Below are 20,390 nucleotides of genomic sequence, written 5' to 3' on the forward strand. Positions count from 1 at the left end.
TAATTGCACATGAATATGTGTCACGACAGCACATAGATTGCACATGAATTTCACAGTAATTGCACATGAATTCCAACAGCAATTGCACATATGACAGAATTGCACATCAGTATTAGGTTAGGTCAGTATTGCGAGTGTTCAGTACTAACAGTTTTTGTTATAAAGTCTGACAGCAGCAGGAAGGAAAGACCTACGGAATCTTTCCCTCACACATCGAGGGTGGATCAGTCTCTCACTGAAGCTGCTCTCCAGAGCGGACAGAGTGTCCTGCAGGGGGTGACACTCATGGTCCAGCATAAATGTGAATCTAGCCAGGACCCTCCTGTCCCCCACCTCCTGCACCGAGTCCAGAGCACAGCCCAGGACGGAGCTGGACTTCTTGATGACTCTGTCCAGCCTCTTCCTCTCCCTCTCTGTGATGCTGCTGCTCCAGCAGGCCACACCGTACAGGAGGGCTGATGCCACCACAGAGTCGTAGAAGGTCTTCAGGAGTGGCCCTGTCACTCCAAAAGACCTGAGTCTCCTCAGGAGGTAGAGCCGACTCTGGCTCTTCCTGTACAGTGCGTCTGTGTTATGAGTCCAGTCCAGTTTGTGGTTCAGATGAACATCCAGGTACTTGTATGAGTCCACTCTCTCAATGTCCCGTCCCTGGATGTTCACTGGTGAGGGGGCAGTGGGGTGGCGTCTGCGGAAATCCACCACCATCTCCTTGGTCTTCCCCGCGTTGATGAGGAGGTGGTTCCGCTGACACCAGTCCACAAAGTCCTGCGCAGTCCTCTGTACTCCGCGTCATCGTCGTCCGTGACGATGACGTGAGGACACAGCTGTCCGTGTCATGTCTGAAGTCTGCAGTGTAAAGGGTGAAGAGAAAGGGCGCGAGGACAGTGCCCTGGGGTGCCCCCACACTGCAGGTCCGAGTGTCAGACACACAGTCCCGTGCTCTCACAAACTGGGGTCGGTCTGTGAGGTAGTCCAGGATCCACTCTGCCAGGTCATACTCCACACCAGCCGTCTCCAGCTTGTCCCTCAGGAGCAGCGGCTGGATGGTGTTGAAGGCGCTGGAAAGATTGAAGAACAGAATCCTCACAGAGCTGCCAGGCTTTTCCAGGTGAGAGAGAGAGCGGTGCAGCAGGGAGATGACGGCGTCCTCCACTCCGATGCCAGGCCGATATGCAAACTGCAGCGGGTCCATGGCTGAGCTCACGGTGGAGCGGAGGTGGTCCAGGACTAGCCGCTCCAGTGTCTTCATCAGGTGGGACGTGAGAGCCACTGGCCTGAAGCTGTTGAGGTCTTTGGGGCGCGGTGTCTTAGGCACAGGTACCAGACAGGAGGTCTTCCAGACCTGTGGTACCACCCTCAGCTTCAGGCTCATGTTGAAGACATGCTCCATAACTCCACACAGTTCATCTGCGCAGGACTTAAGGAGCCTGGGGCTGCAGGTCCTGCTGCCTTCCTCACTTTAATCCTCTTCAGCTCACTCCTCACTTCTAATAACAAAACTTAATAACGAAATGTTTTATATGGTCATTAAAACATAAATTGCTTCTCCACATTACTTGAGTCTTTTTATATTATATTTTCATTCAGTCATTGGGCATTCCCTTTTCAGATTGATCATTTTTTCCACAATTTGTTTCCTGCTGCTTATTTTCCTGCCACGCCCATTATTATTACAATATACAATTCTAGTATTTATACATTTATTCTATTTCTTATCATAGTAGTATTTGCGAGTTTACGACAATACAAAAAATTAAATTAAATTAAAAATAAAAGTAGAAATAAAAACTTATTTTGAAAGACGTCAACGGAAGTTGCAGTGGGCCAAAAGTGTCGCAACTATTTCCGCGCTGGTGGATTCCTCCTCAAAAAACTGCTCTTTGGACACTCGCGGTCAGTGGACGGTCATATTTAGGCTCGCTTTAAGTCGTTTAAACGTTATCTCACCTGTTTTCCAGTCAGAGTGGTCAGTTTGGCGTCTGGACGTGGTCAAAGTGGACATTTCTCTTCCGTTAGCATGCTAAAGTTAGCTAACTCGGCGTTAACATTGACAGGAGTGTTTAGTTTGCGTTTGGCAGGTGATAAGCTCCTTCCCTGGACTTTGAACCGTCAACATCGTATCAATAAAACATCTTACATTTGTTATAGATGTCAGTTTTGTGTTCGTTTGGGGGCGCAAATACTCGCGTGAACAAAAGGATCGCTCGTGCACTCGTGAATCTTCTGTTTTGTTGTGTTTTTTTGTTGTGCGTTGCCAGAGTCCAAACCGAGCCAGGCTGTTGTGGTGATGTGAGCGGGGCCCCGAGTCCGGCCTCTGTCCCGCCCGCAGCGTCATGTCTCTGGGGGAAAGTCCTCACCTGCTGCTCGGGAGGATCCGCTTCATCAACAGGTCTGAACAATCTGGGGGAAACGTGGAGATACTATAGCAAGTGATGAGGGACTTTCACAGTATTTATTATAACGAGCATTTGAGGAAACATGATGGACGTTTCACTTTCCCCAATCTAGTGCTGCTCTTTTGTATTCTGTATTCTGTATAAATCAAAGGATGTTCAACCTTTTTCACCAGGGCGGTCGTTCAAATAGATCTATCTAAAGGCACAATATGTCACTTGTGCCACAAATGTAGTAATAATTGTCCTTACTGAGGGCGAGTTTGCATATTCACAAACCTAACTCGTACTTGGCCTAGAGGAGCCTCTTCCTGTTTGTTTTCCATGGAAATGTTGTTCCTTTGGCTATAATAACCCCCAGTATAGTTTAACTTTCTATTTCTGTGGAATTATGAGGCGGCTCCACTTCCTCAAAGTCACATACTGTGCCTTTTAAATGAACCGTATATAATATTTTAATATCAAATTTCATAAACGCGATATATCTGTGTCCCCAGATGCAAGGTAAACACAGGCTTTCACTGGTAACTATAGTAACCCTCTATGTCTCTGATCTGAACAGTCGCTAGCTAAACTCCAATCATGCCCGACCCCACCCATAGTCTGAATGCATTTTAACCCTCATTTCTTCCCCCGCCGCAGATGCATCGAGTGTTTCCGGAGCAGCGAGCCCGTCCCGGAGTGTCTGTGCTATGTGCCCAAAGAAGTGTGCTATAAGATCTGTAAAGACTCCTCCTCCGGCGCCTCGGCCTCCTCCGGACCCTTGGGCGGAGTCTCCAGCGTGGGCAAAACTATCGTGTCCGTGTTCGACTCGCCGCACCAGACGCCTCAGAGCAAAAAACTGTCCAAGTACCACATCGAGCCGAAGAAAGGGACGTGCATCCGGACCTCGGGAGAGGAGTACTGCAACAGCCAGGGATTATGGGTCAAAATGAACAAGGTACAGACGGAAGTGTTCCGTGTGAAGAGTCGTGAAGTGTTTGTTTGGCTCAAGAGGGCGGCAGCTATGAACCGTTTGGGACATATTCTGCTACACACACTTTTATTACTATTATTATATTCTCTGACCTAATATACTCTGTTAAACTGAATTTATATTACAAACTTGCCTTACCTGACAGACCTTGATAGGATGATCAAAATGTAGCGAACATATTATTCGTTTTTATTTATTTTTATTATATTATTATTATTATTATTATTATTATTATATTTTATTATTACTATTATTATTATTATTATGTTTTAGTATTATATTTTATTATTATGTATTGTGTTTTTTAAATGTTATTCTTATTTTATTCTTATAATGTATAATGTTTTTATGTATTATTATTGTGTATTATGATGATGATTATGATTTTGTTATTATATTTTATTTGTGCTCCTCTCTCACACTCGTCCACATTCCACAGGATCAGCTGGACGAGCAGAAGCCGGGGCAGGACCTGTCCGAGGGCTGGATCCTGGTGTGTAAACACACAGAAGGCGGCGACCGCCTGGTGCCGGTGGAGTCGGCCGACACGGTGAGCCGGCAGCAGCAGCTCTTCGGCTCCGACTCCAAACCGTGTCACCGCTGGGATCAGGTGGTGGACGTGGAGAACGCACTGTTCCTCGGAAAGAAACCCAACGTGGCCGAGTGCGACCAGACGGCTGTGCAGAGGCTGAGGTCAGTGTCAGGGCCGTGAACATTCGTGAAGCAGGACTTGGATGACCAAGAGGATAGAATTTATACCGTATTTTCTGGACTATAAGTCGCACCTTTTTTCATAGTTTTGGCCGGGGTGCGGCTTATACTTATATATATATATACTTATATACCTATACTTATACTCCGGAGTGACTTATATGTGATATTATTTGTTATTTTCGCACTTGCAACCGCATTTCATACTCCGGTGCAACTTGTATATGTTTTTTTCTTCTCTATTATGCATTTTTTGGCTGGTGCGACTTATACTCCGGTGCGACTTATACTCCGGTGCGACTTTATAGTCCGGAAAATACGGTAATTCTACAGAGGGCAGAACTTTGGAGACGTGTTGTTTATTCTTTATAAAATGTGTTATTGATTAAGTTAAAAAAAAAAAAAAAAATAGAATAGATTTTTTTATTTTTCCCCCCTGTATTTTATCATGTTTGTTGCGACTATATATTATTTTTCATTAGTAGGGCTGTAGGACATTAGTGTTTCAGTCGATTAATCAGTCTTCGTCCTGTGGTTCCCAAAGTGGGGGACGTGAGATGATTCTATAATGTCATTTTAAAATTATGACACCGTATTAGATCATTGTTTTATTGAAAACTGTATGTTTTTGTGAAATTGGGTCGGATCACATTATAATCTACTAAAACTATATATAAATAAACCTCATTTTAAAAAGTGTACAACTTGACCAAATTATAGTTATTTGGATTCTAAGGGTTTATTTGTGGAACAGCAAGGCATGAATTGATTTAATGCATTAGAATATATAATGTCTGTGTTGCAGGTTTGTCCCTCCGACCTGGACGTACGAATGCGACGAGGACTTGGTGCATTATTTCTACGAACACATCGGGAAAGAAGACGAAAACCTGGGCAGCGTCAAGCAGTGCGTGATCAGCATCGAAGTCTCCTCCTGCTCGGTAAGTGCAGGTCACAAACTGTGGAAGCGGCATTTCCTTTGATTTCTGATGGTTGCTTTAACTCTACTCGTGCCAGGATCAACCCAGCGGCATAGGCTGTCTGACCGACGGAGACACGGAGACGTTTTGGGAGAGTGACGGCCTCCAGGGGCAGCACTGGATCCGACTGCACATGAGACAAAGCAGCGTCATCAAGTACGGCTCAAAGCATTTACATGAGTAGTCAAAGTAGGACCAGTGACCAATAGAAAGGCCTGGGTTTGGTTCACAGCAGGACAGTCGAACGCTTACGTTTGGCCATAAACCCAATACTCCTGACCGGTGCGCCTTTGCAGACCACGGACTTTACTACAAGGACAATAAATGACCCATAACTGTAGTTTTGGGCCACTCAAATTTAGGAAGCTAGTATAGCAGTTGTGTTGCCCTATTTTTAGACCTGGTTTCGCCCCATTTGAGACCAAGAATAGTCCTGTTTTAGACCTGGTTTAGCCCCATTTGAGACCAAGAATAGTCCTGTTTTAGCCCAATTTTAGACCAAAAATAGTCCCGTTTTAGAAGTGGGTTAGCCCCATTTTAGACCAAGAATAGTCCTGTTTTAGACCTGGTTTAGCCCCATTTTAGACCAAGAATAGTCTTGTTTCAGACCTGGTTTAGCCCCATTTGAGACCAAGAATAGTCTTGTTTCAGACCTGGTTTAGCCCCATTTGAGACCAAGAATAGTCTTGTTTTAGACCTGGTTCATCCCCATTTTAGACCAAGAATAGTCCTGTTTTAGACCTGGTTTAGCCCCATTTCAGACCAAGAATAGTCCTGTTTTAGACTTGGTTTAGCCCCATTTTAGACAAAGAAGAGCCCCGTTTTAGACCTGGTTCAGATCTGATGGTGCACGGAAAGGCAAATATTTTCTCAGGTGGTACTTTGTGTGGAAAGTCCAGAAATGGGATAATGATGAGTTTCTTGTATTCAAACATTTCACTTTGGCTGTTCATTTGCACGCTAAAATCTAACACCAAAAGTCTATTTCCTTTTGTCTTTGGCAGTAAGTTGATATTAACCGTCGATGCCACAGACGACAACTACATGCCCAAAAGAGTGACCGTTTACGGAGGAGAAGGAGACAACCTGAAGAAACTCAGCGACGTCACCATAGACGAGTAAGTTTCCCTTTCAAAATAAAACAAAATTGTACTGTAAATAAGAGCGCTGCACCATATCGGAAATGATGCCGATATGATTGTCAAGCACTGCAATAGCAATATTAATGTCATTTCAGTTGTATTAAAACAAAAAAATGGCCTATGCCTGATTTGGTTTTCCATGTAATAAAGTAAAACCTGCTTTGCCCCAGCACAGATCTACTGTAAAAGCAGCACTCGGGGTCAAAATCAGGTCGCTGTGTGCCGTCTGAGTCTAATTAGCGAGCACTGTTGGCACGCTAGTTGTCGTTAGCTTTACCGCGATGGCAAAATCCTGCTCTGGCCTCAATTTTTTATTTTAAAATGAACAAAAAAAACATTGGAGACAAAAAGATGCAATCAGGACTTGTGTTTGACTTAATAAGTAAAATTATTGATAAATTGTGTGTTTTTTTTTTTTTAAGGTTCTAACACGTGCGTTTGTTGTGCCACAGTAACCTTATAGGAGAGGTGTGCGTGCTGGAGGATATGGTCTCCCACTTTCCCGTCGTAGAAGTCCGGATCGAAGAATGCCGTGGTAACAATTTCATAATTTCTTTGACGGATACGGGGGAAATACAAACTTCCCGCTTGGATTTAAAGTGTTTCAGTGACGTTCTTCTTCTCCAGATGAAGGCATCGACGTCCGGATCCGCGGGCTGAAGATAAAGTCGTCCTGCGAAAGGGACCTCGGGCTGAACGCCGACGTGTTCCAGTCCACCAACCTCGTCCGGTACCCGCGGCTCCAGGGCACGGCTCCGGAGGTGCTCTACAGGAGGGCCCTCGTCATACAGAGGTACGGACAAAAGGAAATGTTACAGGCGGGATTCAGGTCGGTAGCCACGATGATGCGTTTGACCCTTTTCGCTTCTCCAGGTTCATGATCTTGCTGGACAGCGTGTTGCCGCATCTGGTTCCAGCCTGGGATTACAGCCTCGGGACGTTTAACCATATAAAGGTAATTGTTTAGTTTGTTTTTTTGCATTCAGCTGGGGTGGCTCATTGTCGGGCGCCGTGCCTGATTTTCCCTGTTTTGAAACGTGAAAAACGACTAGTTACCGCATTTTCCGGACTATAAGTTGCACTGGAGTATAAGTCGCACCAGCCAAAAAATGCATAATAAAGAAAAAAAAACATATATAAGTTGCACTGGAGTATGAAATGACAAATAATATCACACATAAGTATAAATATAAGTTGCACCCCGGCCAAAACTATGAAAAAAAAGTGCGACTTAAAGTCTGGAAAATACGGTAATCTACCCGATTTTGCATGTAATAAATTAAGCATCTATTCAGGTGAAAATGTGACCACAGCAGTTTTTATACTCACGTTTTATACTCTGAGAAGCAGCAAGTGCGCCGCTAGGAGGCTAATGTCGGCTAGCTTTGCGCTGCACGGTAAAACTCGCTCAGAGGCTTGTGAAAAACACTTCTAAACACGTTGCTGTGAATATTTAGGATGTATTAGGTAAGCGAGCGACGCACGTGGAGCCGTTAAGAATATAAAGTGAACTGGTTCTGTTTTTCATGTTTCAAAACTGTAAAAAAAAATCGTGTACAGCGCTTTTAATGCCAAACCAGCAGAGGACCACATCTTATTTGTCGAGCTTTAAAGCCTGTTGATCGGCGTGTGTCCATACATTTTTACATCACGCCCATCTTTTATAGCCGGAGTTGATTATTTTCCACAATAGGTATCGTTCACGTGACTATTTTAATGTTTTTAATATTTGTTGACCCGGTTTACGCTTCACATCGCTGTAGTTTCCGGGCTTATTCCTATGAAACAAAAACAAAGTTGGACGTCTTCTCTGTCGGCACGAACAAACAAATGACACATGACACGTTTTTTTATGCAACTCAATGGGTAATTTATTGCTTTGGGGAGAAATAGCTCGTGTATAGAAGCACAAACGCTGAACTTTATCGTTATTTGTCAGCAACCGGCTCCGCGAACGTTATTCCTCGTCTTTCTTTTACTCTCAACTGTCCGGATAAAGCTCTTAACATAAGGGATGGTTCTGTTCCCGGTGCAGAGCATAAAGCAGCTCCTGATGCTGTCCAAGCGCCGCTCGCCGCTCATCACGCAGTGTCTGAAGGACTCTGAGACCAGCAAGCCCAACGTCATGCCCCGCCTCTACATCAACCGCCGCCTGGCCATGGAGCACCGCGACAACCCGTCCCTCGACCCCGGCTGCAAGAACGCCGTCTTCAACCAGGTGCGGCACGTGGGCGACTGCTTTAACCGCGTGTCTCCGTTCTGCACGTTACTGAGGCGGTTTGTTTCCTCTGTGCAGGTTTATGAAGGTCTGAAGCCGTCGGACAAGTATGAGAAGACTCTGGACTACAGGTGCGGTTCACACGTCGGCTCTGTGGAGAACGATGGACGGAAGTATCAAAAGTCTGATTCTACTGTGTCGATACTGTCTGTGTGATCCGTCTGTCCAGGTTCTAGAGCGAAGAAAGTGTAACTCGACTGAGCAAAAGATTTAAGTTAATTTAGATTTAAGACGTTCAAGAGGTTGTGCACTTTTTTAAATGTATATACAGCAAAAGAAGCTCAATCAGGACAAAACTGGACATTTTCTGAACAGACTTTGCTCCTGTGCTACAAAACGCAGAGACTTTTAAAATTAAATCATTTTATGCCTTTTTAATGATTTGAAAACACTGGTCCAGGACTACACACAGTATCTCATGGTGTATGTGTACATGTTTTTATGTATTGGTTAATTTTATTCAATGTTTTATTTGTGTTTTAGTATCCTGTGTTTGTTGATGTGAAAAATAACTTTTCTCATTGGGTTTTCCCTGTATAAATGGATAAAATGACCAGTTTTAGTTTGATCTGGTCATATTTTCAGTTTAAAATGTGTGCAAAATGACATTTATAAGAGTAAAATATGACTCAAATTCAGAATGGTTCAAAAAGAGATAATTAAAAATAAAAATGGAACAAACTTAACATTTTTGTCATAAAGTAATGACGGTCCAAACGTGTCCCATTCATTTGCAGAGCTTTTTACAAACAAGAGCTCTCAAACCATTGACTCATTAATGTCGTGGTCAGAACCGTAGTGACGCCTCTCGTCCTGCAGGTGGCCAGCACGGTACGACCAGTGGTGGGAGTGTAAGTTCATCGCCGAGGGCATCATCGACCAGGGCGGCGGCTTCAGGGACAGTCTGGCAGACATGTCCGAGGAGCTCTGCCCCAGCTCGGCCGAGTGCCCTCTGCCCCTGCCCTTCTTCACCCGCACGTCTAACGAGGTGCGTTTCACCGCCTCCAAGTCCGGACCAAGGCTTTTGTCATATCGCCTAAACAACATGTGAATTTACTGTAATCAAAACTGTACACGACTTCCCCAGTGCTCGTTCTGACTGTTGAGACCTCAGGCTTTTGCACAACTTTGTAACATGTGTAAAACAATCTGGATAAATGACAGAATAGAGTAATCCAAGTTAGAAATGAGTCAGCTGGAAGTTGGTTTACGAGGCCTGAAACCGTAACGTTGTTATGTTTACGTACCGTATTTTCTGACCTAATAAGTGGCACCTTTTTCATAGTTTTGGCCGGGGTGCGACTTATATGTGATATTATTTGTTATTTTCACACTTTCTTCTCTATTATGCATTTTTTGGCTGGTGCGACTTATACTCCGGTGCCACTTATAGTCCGGAAAATACGGTAGTTTCATTCCCGTTTGATGAATCCCGTTTGAATCATCTCCTCTCTTAATAATGTCTTTAGAACAATGATCTGTTCCGTATCTGCAGCCTCTTGTGTTTTGACCCGCTCGCTGCTTCCACAGGGGGCGCTAGAGGCCCGGGACTATTACGTGCCCAACCCGTCGTGCAAAGAGTTCCAGAAGTACGAGTGGATCGGGCAGCTGATGGGCGCCGCGCTCCGAGGGAAGGACTTTCTGGTGCGTCCACAAGCTTCACATTAAATGTTCTACAGTTCGTTGGCTCACTTGCATTTACACGCTCCGTCCAGGTGTTGGCGCTGCCCGGGTTCGTGTGGAAGCAGCTGACCGGAGAGACCGTCAGCTGGACCAAGGACTTCCCGGCCGTGGACTCGGTTCTGGTGAGTCCCGACGCGCTAATGGCGAGATTGAGTCGCTTCTCGAGGCAAAAGTAAATGTACCGAGCGTGATAAAGGTGAAACTGTGGTCGAGGCGTGATTAAAACTGATATTAAATTGCGAATCGGAATTAGAAAGGTTTATTAACATTGTTGGTTTGAGAAAACGAGATTCACAAACGAGGAAGTGTCTGCGGTTCAACATGAAACAACCAATATGATGGCAAAATATAGAAAAAAAATAATATGGCATGACTAAAAACTAAATAAGATAAAAGATGAACTATTGTAAACAAACAAACAAATGTGCAAAACAAGATTCACAGACGAACTGTCTGCGTTGCAACATGAAACAACAAATATGATGGCAAAATATACAAAATAACGAGGCATAAATACAAAATGGGGTTTATGAAATAAGATAAAAATGCACTTTTAAACTGAATTTGACTGAATATATGCACACAATTTAGTCAGACAAACTATTGTAAACAAAGGTGCAGGTATAAATTGATATCTTTTAACTTTTTACAGTTGATTCTCTTTCCGTGCGACGTTTGAACTTAAATTACAGCATTTCCAGGCACGTTTTAGATAAATGGAGTCAGATGAACTATAACTAACTTACTAACTAACCTCCTTCCTTCCTTCCTTGGTGATGAGGTGCAACATGAAATTTCCCCATGTGGGACAATAAAGGAATATCTTATCTTATGAAACAACAAATATAATGGCAAAAAATAATACCACATGAATAAAAATTGGGTTAACTAAATAAGAATAAAAATAAACTTTGAATTTATATCCACATAATTGAGTCAGATGAACTATTGTAAACAAGCAAACGTGCAGGTATAAAGTGATATTTGTTAACTTTTTACAGTTGATTCTTCTTTCCGTGTGACGTTTGAACTTTATCCACAGCATGTTTTTAGATCATTCCGCGTCTGGAAACGGTCGCCCTGATAAACTAGTGCCTTCGTTTCTCACCTTCTGAACTCCCTTTCATCAGCGCGTCGTCTCTCGGCAGGTGAACTCGCTGGAGGCCATCGAGCACATGGACCGGGAGATTTTCGAGTTCAGGTTCGCCGAGGAGCTGATCTACACCACGCTGCTGAGCGACGGGCAGGTGGCCGAGCTGATCCCGGGAGGCGGCAACGTCGCGGTGAAGTACGGGACTATAAGAGCGGTGGTTACTCGGAGCGTCCCCTCACGATACAGAAACGCACGAGTTCAGAGCTTTAGGAAACTCTGACACGGGTTCTGTTTCATTAGATTCGGTTCAGTTTGATTTACCGTTTTTTCCGGACTATAAGTCGCACCGGAGTATAAGTCGCACCAGCCAAAAAATACATAATGGAGAAGAAAAAAAACATAAGTCGCACTGGAGTATGAAATGCAGTTGCAAGTGTGAAAATAACAAATTATATCACACATAAGTCGCTCCGGAGTATAAGGATAAGTATAAATATAAGTAAAACTATGAAAAAAGGTGCGCCTTATAGTCCGGAAAATATGGTAAGCTTCGTTATTCTCTGGAAACATGTACAGTGAGTCAAATGTTTTACACTTGTTCCGTAATCTTACACACCCAAAACGAGATAAGCACTTTTTAACTCGTTATCTTTTTTTAAATGGCGTTTTAACCTTACAAAGTGTTGGCCATGACTTTAAAAGCCTAAAATATATTTTTCATTTGAATATTTTTCTCGCCTAATTCCACCAGAACCTTGTTTGGCTTCGTTTACGTGTTGGTCTTGTATTCCCGTTGCAGATTAAGCAGAGATGTGTTAATTGTGTTGTCCATAGGTACGAAGACCGCTGCGAGTTCATCCGTCTGGTGAAAAAGGCCCGACTGGAGGAGAGCAAGCAACAGGTGGAGTGACCGATCGTGTCTTTGTAATGTGGCGTCCATTATGCAGCTGAATGTACAGCATTTTGTATTATACTTTTATACAAATACGGGATCTAAGTAGAGATGTCAAGGTTAATCGATGATCGTGATGATTCAGTTCACAATATAATCCTAAGAACCAAAAAATTATTGTTACATTTTTCAAAGCAAAATAAATGTTTTTTTAAGTTCAATACAAATACACTTAAATCTTAAGTACTTTATTTAAAAAAAAAAAAAAGTTCAATATATAGTCTAAAAGTAGACCTAAATGTAATGTACTTCATTTATTTTTTATTTTAATTTTTTTAATTCAATATATAGTCCAAAAAAATGTAAAGTACTTTATTTTTTTTATTTTTACTATTTATTTTATATAACAAAACAACAAAAACTTCAAATTAAAGTACTTTTTATCTGGCTGTTTTATAAGTTTATTGTATTTTGTCTTCAATTTCATAAAGTCGGTCACAAAATTGAGGAACAGTGACAATTAAAGATTTCACTCTTGTTTGGTCACAGTCTCGATAATCGTTAAATTGTGATGTTTTTTTAATAATCGTAACACTGACATGTGATATCATGACATCCTTAGATCTGAGTCTAAAATAACGTCCACTTGTCTTTAAATGATGACAGCTGGACTTTCACACGTCTTGTTCCTTAAGTGTTTTAAAGTGTGCTTGGTGTGGCAGATCGCAGCCATGCAGGCAGGGCTGCTGAAGGTCGTCCCTCAGGCCGTGCTGGACCTCCTCACGTGGCAGGAGGTGGAGAAGAAGGTGTGCGGCGACCCGGAGATCTCCGTGGAGGCGCTCAAACGACTCAGTGCGTGTCACGTGTTCATTAAGCTCAGACGTGAATCAGCGCTTGAATTAAGCGGCGTTTGTCTAGATTTGAGTATATTTTGATATTTTGAGTAAGATTTGCCAATGGAACGAGCGTGAAACGTCTCGAAATGAGAAAAAGACACGGAAAATGGAGAGAAAAATCCACAACATTTTGAAATGGACAAATTTAGCAAATGTAGCAGCATTTTTTTTTTCAAAAACAGGACAACATTTTTTATCTATTCTTCCTGAAACTGTCATCACAAATATACACTTTTTTCCCCACAGTTTTTTCTTCTTTTTTTTCTGTATACCCGCATTCTCCGGACTATAAGTCACACCTTTTTTCATAGTTTTGGCCGGGGTGCAATTTATACTTATATACTTATACTCCGGAGCGACTTATATGTGATATTATTTGTTATTTTCCCACTTGCAACTGCATTTCATACTCAAGTGCAACTTATATATGTTTTTTTCTTCTCTATTATGCTTTTTTTTTTGGCTGGTGCGACTTATATTCCGGAAAATACGGTATATATTTTTTAATCTGTTTTTTTCTTTAGTTAAAAAAAAAAGTGGAAAACGACGATGATTTTCTCACTTGAAATGCCAAAAAACTGCACTCGAAATAAGAAAATAACCGCTCGTTCCATTGACCGATCTTGTTTTATTTGAGCTTGTCGTATTGTCTGAAAGAAATGCATTTGGATGTTTTCTTAAATGATTGAATCTGAGGAAACGCAGTGTGATAAAGTGACTAAAACGACTTTCCTCCGCAGCTCGATACGAGGACCTGGAGCAGAGCGATGTAAGAGTGCAATATTTATGGGAAGCACTGACGAGCTTCACCAACGGTTCGCTCACGTTTACTTCATATTAGATCACATTTTGAAACCTTTGGCTGAATAATCGACTCACTCATTGGTTTTGTTTGGTTCTTTCTCAGCCGATCGTAGCAGGTTTCTACGGTTTGTCACCGGGAGGAGCCGCCTTCCCGCTCCCATCTATGTGTTTCCGGATAAACAAGGGTAAGACTCGTCCCACGGATGAATGCGCCTTCAAAAACAATAGTATTTACATTTGTTATTGTTCTTACAGGTCAGAAACGTCTGATTCCCTCCCTCAGTCCTCTACATGCTCCAGCACACTTTATTTACCAAATTATCCAAGGTATTTCTATTAAATTTAGCCTGTTTTTCATATGATTTTAGCGGTTTTACTCAAAATCATCATCTTTCGAGGCTTTTCTGAACAGTGAACTCGACATCTACACGTTACTGTACTATCATCCGCACTTTTACCTTCACCAGACTCATTCTGATGATGTCTTTGCGCCCTCTGCTGGTGTTTAGTTTCCACGACTGTTTGTTAAAGTAACTTGCCTTAAAGCAGAATGAAGGAACTCTGGAGATAGAGCTCCCCCTGCAGCTCCCTCGTGAAAATACACTGTCCGAGAACGGACGTAAAAGTTTAATATTATTAGTTTTTTTCACATTTTTTATTTTTCATAATAAGACGGTACAATCACACACACCTTTCACGTTTCCAAATATAAAAAAGAGCCAGGGTTGGATATTTTGACATTTGCTAATTCCATTACCGTATTTTCCGCACTATAAGTGGCACCTTTTTTCATAGTTTTGGCCGGGGTGCGACTTATACTTACATTTATACTTGTATACTTATACTCTGGAGGGACTTATATGTGATATTATTTGTTATTTTCACACTTGCAACCGCATTTCATACTCCAGTGCGACTTATATATGTTTTTTTCTTCTCTATTATGCATTTTTTGGCTGGTGCGACTTATAGTCCGGAAAATACGGTAATTCAAATAGCAATTTCGATTCGATGGCGTCAATAAAAATGGGTCCGTTACGTCACGCAAAGATGTCCGTCTCCTTTTATTGTGTGCTTGTCGGGTCGTACAGTGTGATTTTGTTTGATTAGTGCTGTTGTTGTTTTTGTACCGCATCGATCCAAGTCGTCATTGGTTCATGTTTTCTCCTCCCTCTTTTCCAGCGCTAAAATCTGCGAGGACAAACTCCGCTACGCCGCGTACAACTGCGTCGCCATCGACACGGACATGAGCCCGTGGGAGGAGTGAGCCGGGCCCAGTGGGAGGAGTGAGCCGGGCCCAGTGGGAGGAGTGAGCCGGGCCCAGTGGGAGGAGCTAGCCGGGCCCAGTGGGAGGAGCTAGCCGGGCCCAGTGGGAGGAGCGAGCCGGGCCCAGTGGGAGGAGCGAGCCGGGCCCAGTGGGAGGAGCGAGCCGGGCCCAGTGGGAGGAGTTAGCCCGCCCCCGCTTCGCTCTCCACAAACTCTTTAACGACATGATTAACCTGCACCAAACCTGCCGCCACATTCAGCCAATTCACACAAACGCCGATGACCATAGCTGTGTCAATTAAAATAATACTGTAAAGGAGGATTTGGCTTTTTTGATTGATTTGTGTGGCTCTTCTTTTATTTCATTTCATTTTTCTTGTAATGGCAGATGAACAAGACGCTGAAAGAAGTTAGAAAAACATCAGAAAAAGTGTTTTATTGTCAGTGGACACGAGGAATATTCTTTGACAAAGTGATGTGACACAAAACCATAATGAATAATAATAATAATAAAATAAACTGATATACATATAGATCTTTACTGAATATAAATACAAAATACAGTAGTATGGACAGAATAATTTTTGATTCCTGCCCTATTGTGTATGATTGTATGTGTTTTATAGGACAATTTAAATAATTACCATCATTGCTTTATTTGAAAGGAGAAAATAAGAATATTTTGATACAAAGATTACTCACCATATTCTGGGAAAGTTGTGCAATTTCTTAGATTTTAATAAGTCGCAAAATGCCCAATTACCCTTTTTTAAACTGTTCATGGGTTTTAAATAGTTATCCAAACATCTTGGGCCTTGTTTTGACATTTTAGTGCAGAATTGAAGTGAGTGAATGGTGTGATATTTTCAATTTAGAGAAAATATGTTTCCAAATTATGCAATAAAAAGTCATCAGAATGTAAAAAGCTTCAGAACGAAGGCAAAATGAAGTCGACCGTAACACATTTTTACCAGTTAAGTGACATCAAGACAAGATAAGACTTACAAATCTAAATGCTAATGTGGGGTCAACATAAACACCTAAAAAATCAGGATTTTGCCTGAATCAGAAATGTAAAGTGTTTTATTCTGTAGGTGTCTCTCACATCACATTAATCTTTTTCAATTGTCAAAACCACCTTGATTTAAGATATTGTGTGATATTCGGTGCAGAATTAGTTTCCAGATTGTAGAATATATTTGTTTGCATTCTTTTAAAAGGTCTATGGCATTATCAATGTGTAAAAACTTTAAATAACCGCATTCTTAATAAGAAATGTGGATTTAATAATTTTTTTAAACCTAAAACTATTGATTGATTTCCATGGTCTGTGCACAGTAATCTTGCCTAAGTCTCGCTGACCTGCTAAACCATCGCGAGCTTTGGGGCCTTCAAACATACCCATGAGCCTTTGCGCTACCTCTTTCTAGCCGGCGCCTGAGAATGGGTACGTGTTTTCACGCTCGGATCCGGGAGAGAATCTATGTCCATCTGACCATTAAACCACGGAATACAATAATCACGGTTTGACAAAATGTAGATAATTATTCTGCAGATGAAACGGGTTTAATCTTATAACGAGGATTGACGCAGATTTGCAGTTTTAATGACTATATTCGCGCAGCTGCCTGTGCGCTCCAAGATGGCTGCTACTCGCGCTGGACAATCCATTAGCTTCTGGAGGTGAAGTTTGCTGGAAATTATCTATTTTAGCACCGCGTAGTTCATCCCAGATTGGAACATGTTTTGCTAAACCACGTCTTTATTCTTTTTGTCAAATTTTGCGTCACAATTCTGCCAATCTTAGCTATTCATCTGTAGTAGTTTGCATTAGCCGCTAGCCTGACGTGAGGTTGTCATGCTGCATTCTCCGTGTCGCTGCTGGAGTTTGTCTTTGACACTGAAATTACAATATAGTCAGCTTGTTTGTGTAATTCAGTCTAAAATTGCTTGATTACGTTTTTAATCTGACGCTTGAGTGAAAATGATGACTTATTTACTCCGATTCCCAATGCGGACAACAAACCTTGGAGAACTGATCCCTCAAGCGTCTCGTGTCATGTCAAAAGTGCAGATACTGTGATAAAAACGTGTGTTAAAGTGTGTTATGTCTCTCAGGTATCTCCAGGGACAACTGGCACAAACGCCGCAAGACCGGCGGCAAACGCAAGCCTTACCACAAGAAGAGAAAGTATGAGCTGGGCAGGCCTCCCGCGAACACCAAGGTGAGAGGACCTTTAACACGTGTTTCCAGAGGCTGTGGTCAAACACTACAGGTTATTAAGCTCCACACGTGCAGAAAGGAACCAGACACAACCAGCATTTGTTACATTTAAGAGTCTAGGTTGGTTAGTTAACATAATTTGTCAATCTATGGCAAATCGCTTTTTGTAACCTAAAAGTGATAATATTGACATTGTAATGCATTCATCCACGTTAAATGGTTCCATCCTCATCTTTTCCAGTGGTAGAATTGTGAATCCTATTGCGTTTCAGCGCTTAAGAAGTCAGATTAATATTTGTGCTCAAACTGCGTCACATTTGGGGTTAAATTAGCTTTATGTAACGTTAAGGTAAATAACTCTAAGCTGCAGTGTGAAGTTTGTCTTTTGCAGCGTGAGTGATGAAAACTATGCCTTAGGTTTGTCCTTTTTTGAGCCGTTTTGGTTCAAAGTTTGGGACTTGCCGATGTCAGGACATGTCATAGTTACTCTGACACGCAATTTAAAAACATCCAAACACTCGTTTATGAAAGTTTGATCTGTCATTAACGACTATGTATTTCCAGATCGGACCTCGCCGTATCCACACCGTGAGGGTCCGCGGAGGCAACAAGAAGTACAGAGCTCTGAGGCTGGACGTCGGGAACTTCTCTTGGGGCTCAGAGTGTAAGTCGCCATGGAAACAAGCGTTATGATTCAGGTTCTGTTTCGATGAAGATAACTTCGTCCAGTTCTGCTACTGAATGTATGTGACGACGACGTGACTCTGAGAAACATACCACGCTTACGATTGAGCCACATTAGTGTTGATTTGAGCTGTTTAGTATTCAAATTTTTGATCAAGGGAAATGTTTAATCCATTTTGCAGATGTAAAGATGATCAGCAAGGAACATGTGTCATTGACATTCGTGTTGACGTGTCAGTTTAAAGAACAATACAGACGTTCTGGTTTTAAATTCAGTCATTTAACTGCATTTCTCGACTACTTTTTAACTTGACAGAAACTTAAAATTGTGCTTAAAAGCAGTGGGGAAGTTTAAATCTTTATAGAAAAAGCTACAGTTAAATGGTTTTAAATGTAAACTTTCCCACTGCTTTTTTGGGAAAATTTAAGTGAAGGTTTCTCTGTCAAGTAAAAATGTATTTAGAGAAACCTTGTTAAATGACGAACGTTTGGCCCCGCCCTGTTTTACCTCTCGCTCGGGGTCACTTCATCGAGCGGTCATACTGACGTGCTTGTGTGTGTTTTGTTGCCAGGCTGCACGCGCAAAACCAGGATCATCGACGTGGTCTACAACGCCTCCAACAACGAGCTGGTCCGTACCAAGACGCTGGTGAAGAACTGCATCGTGCTGGTGGACTCCATGCCCTACAGACAGTGGTACGAGGCCCACTACGCCTCTCCTCTGGGACGCAAGAAGGGAGCCAAGCTGGTACGCCACGCCCGCCGCAGAGTCCCGCCCCGCCGGGTTTATAAGAGTAATGTGTTTGCAGGTTAAACGGCACAAAAGAGACACTATGACTCAAACACTGGCTCATTATCTATTGCAACTGTTTGCTTTTATTTTCCAAATTTAGAAGGTTTGCATTTTCTTGAAGACAAGAGTTTGATCTTTTCTTTTTTATAGCTAAAAGAAGGAATACTGTAAACTGTATAAAAACATACTTTTCATCAGTTCATCAGTTGGTTTCTACATTTGCTGCAGACTTTTTTGTGCCAATCGTGTGTTTTTTTTTTTTAATTATACTTTCCATAAAACGTGAGCTGCAAATGGTAACATGGCTCGTTAAACTTGTCTTTCTGTGAGGATATCTTTGTCCAGTTCTGCTACTGAATGAAAGTGGTGATAATCGTGACTCTGAGAAAGACTTAGACGTTTTGTCTAACGTCATTGCCCGAAACGATCGCGCTCAAAGGCAAATGACACGTTTTTCTCTGTCGCACAGACTCCCGAAGAGGAGGAGGTTCTGAATAAGAAGAGGTCGAAGAAGACGCAGAAGAAATACGACGAGCGCAAAAAGACGGCCAAGATCAGCACGCTCTTAGAGGAGCAGTTCCAGCAGGGAAAGCTGCTCGGTGAGACCCTCAAACTCATCACAATTTAACTCTTTTAATCCAAGAATGAGCTGATTATTAAACACTTTCATGACATATTTGCATGTTAACTTTGAGCAGGTGATTCTTTGTATTATTTACCCTGTGGATCAGTTTGTCCTTGAAACAGAAGAACATACTTGTTGAAATAACTGACCCTGTATCGAAAGTGTCTGTGGAGTTTGTCTCCAGGTCATTGATAATACAGGAACATGAACCTGAGAGCCTTTCCCTGTGTGTGAGGGATCTGGGCCTTTACACCCTGTGGCACTCGCACATTATACATTAATCTGAACATTGTCACAGATGTAACTGTTCATGTTCACCTGGACTAACCCTGTGGTCTTGTTGCAGCGTGCATCGCCTCCAGACCGGGCCAGTGCGGCAGAGCAGACGGATACGTCCTGGAGGGAAAAGAGCTCGAGTTTTACCTGAGGAAGATCAAGGCCAAAAAGGGCAAATAGATGTACAGAAGTTTGATACGACAATAAAATCCTCTCGTCCCAGTCCTGTCTCGTCTGTCATTGAACTGCACTTACTATAAACCACAGAATCTATTGCAATGACTCAATTGCTTAATTATTTGTTTAGAAATAATAAAAATGAAGTGGCTTTAGGGCAATCCTGAGATACCAGAATGTAAAGTGTCTTTTAAGCACTTATGAAAGCCAAAAAAGCTTGATTAATTGGTTTCATCACAGTAAAGTCTGAATACAGAAAATACTTCAATACAAGGGGTAAAAAGGCAACATGATAAATGTACTGAACACCAATCGTCTTGATCTGTTAAAACGTGCTTGGAATTTGCTTCAATTGAGCAATTTGACGTTAGCAAATTTAAGAAGCTAAATGGAATTGGAAAATGAAATGCTTTTACCAAGTAAAAGATGCGTTTTATATTAACCTTAAAATAAAAAAATCCTGTAATTTGTTAGCACTTAAAATACTTTTAAAATGA

The 20,390-nt window shown here is 42.1% G+C and overlaps 2 protein-coding genes and 4 non-coding genes across 6 annotated transcripts; all 6 read left to right on the top strand.

Annotated features, from left to right (window-relative positions):
* The first annotated feature begins 1,823 nt into the window (after positions 1 to 1,823).
* hectd3 (HECT domain containing 3) lies at positions 1,824 to 15,417 on the top strand. The gene is made up of 22 exons (XM_072440651.1): positions 1,824 to 1,893; positions 2,259 to 2,389; positions 3,036 to 3,333; positions 3,809 to 4,062; positions 4,886 to 5,021; positions 5,098 to 5,216; positions 6,065 to 6,178; positions 6,655 to 6,737; positions 6,830 to 6,995; positions 7,076 to 7,157; positions 8,238 to 8,420; positions 8,499 to 8,551; positions 9,300 to 9,468; positions 10,011 to 10,124; positions 10,196 to 10,285; positions 11,312 to 11,451; positions 12,091 to 12,157; positions 12,871 to 13,000; positions 13,785 to 13,859; positions 13,952 to 14,033; positions 14,104 to 14,175; positions 15,031 to 15,417. Exons 2-22 carry the CDS (start codon positions 2,334 to 2,336, stop codon positions 15,113 to 15,115), a joined length of 2,568 nt encoding a protein of 855 aa, XP_072296752.1. The 5' UTR covers positions 1,824 to 1,893; positions 2,259 to 2,333; the 3' UTR covers positions 15,116 to 15,417.
* Positions 15,418 to 16,477: 1,060 nt separating this feature from the next.
* On the top strand, positions 16,478 to 19,938 carry LOC140355978 (small ribosomal subunit protein eS8). The gene is made up of 6 exons (XM_072440652.1): positions 16,478 to 16,561; positions 17,233 to 17,339; positions 17,903 to 18,002; positions 18,595 to 18,770; positions 19,285 to 19,414; positions 19,787 to 19,938. Exons 1-6 carry the CDS (start codon positions 16,558 to 16,560, stop codon positions 19,894 to 19,896), a joined length of 627 nt encoding a protein of 208 aa, XP_072296753.1. The 5' UTR covers positions 16,478 to 16,557; the 3' UTR covers positions 19,897 to 19,938.
* Positions 17,728 to 17,836, top strand: LOC140356959 (small nucleolar RNA SNORD46). Its single transcript, XR_011926259.1, has one exon. It is a non-coding gene; the product is annotated as a small nucleolar RNA SNORD46 (small nucleolar RNA).
* LOC140356956 (small nucleolar RNA SNORD38) lies at positions 18,043 to 18,110 on the top strand. The gene has a single exon (XR_011926257.1). It is a non-coding gene; the product is annotated as a small nucleolar RNA SNORD38 (small nucleolar RNA).
* On the top strand, positions 19,136 to 19,204 carry LOC140356954 (small nucleolar RNA SNORD38). The gene has a single exon (XR_011926255.1). It is a non-coding gene; the product is annotated as a small nucleolar RNA SNORD38 (small nucleolar RNA).
* Positions 19,589 to 19,710, top strand: LOC140356951 (small nucleolar RNA SNORA71). Its single transcript, XR_011926252.1, has one exon. It is a non-coding gene; the product is annotated as a small nucleolar RNA SNORA71 (small nucleolar RNA).
* Positions 19,939 to 20,390: the final 452 nt, after the last annotated feature.

Source organism: Eucyclogobius newberryi, unplaced genomic scaffold (genome assembly GCF_026437365.1).
Source record: "Eucyclogobius newberryi isolate DKJ021-1_F unplaced genomic scaffold, fEucNew1.0.hap1 SCAF_12, whole genome shotgun sequence".
In the NCBI taxonomy this organism is placed as follows: Eukaryota; Metazoa; Chordata; class Actinopteri; order Gobiiformes; family Gobiidae; genus Eucyclogobius; species Eucyclogobius newberryi.

Bases quoted from the DNA above. Each gene is read 5' to 3' on its own strand.
- hectd3 (XM_072440651.1), top strand. From the start codon at position 2,334: ATGTCTCTGGGGGAAAGTCCTCACCTGCTGCTCGGGAGGATCCGCTTC. The intron at 3,334-3,808 runs GTACAGACGGAA...CACATTCCACAG, and splicing joins TATGGGTCAAAATGAACAAG to GATCAGCTGGACGAGCAGAA. The intron at 6,738-6,829 runs GTAACAATTTCA...CTTCTTCTCCAG, and splicing joins CCGGATCGAAGAATGCCGTG to ATGAAGGCATCGACGTCCGG.
- LOC140355978 (XM_072440652.1), top strand. The intron at 17,340-17,902 runs GTGAGAGGACCT...ATGTATTTCCAG, and splicing joins GGCCTCCCGCGAACACCAAG to ATCGGACCTCGCCGTATCCA. The intron at 19,415-19,786 runs GTGAGACCCTCA...GTCTTGTTGCAG, and splicing joins CCAGCAGGGAAAGCTGCTCG to CGTGCATCGCCTCCAGACCG.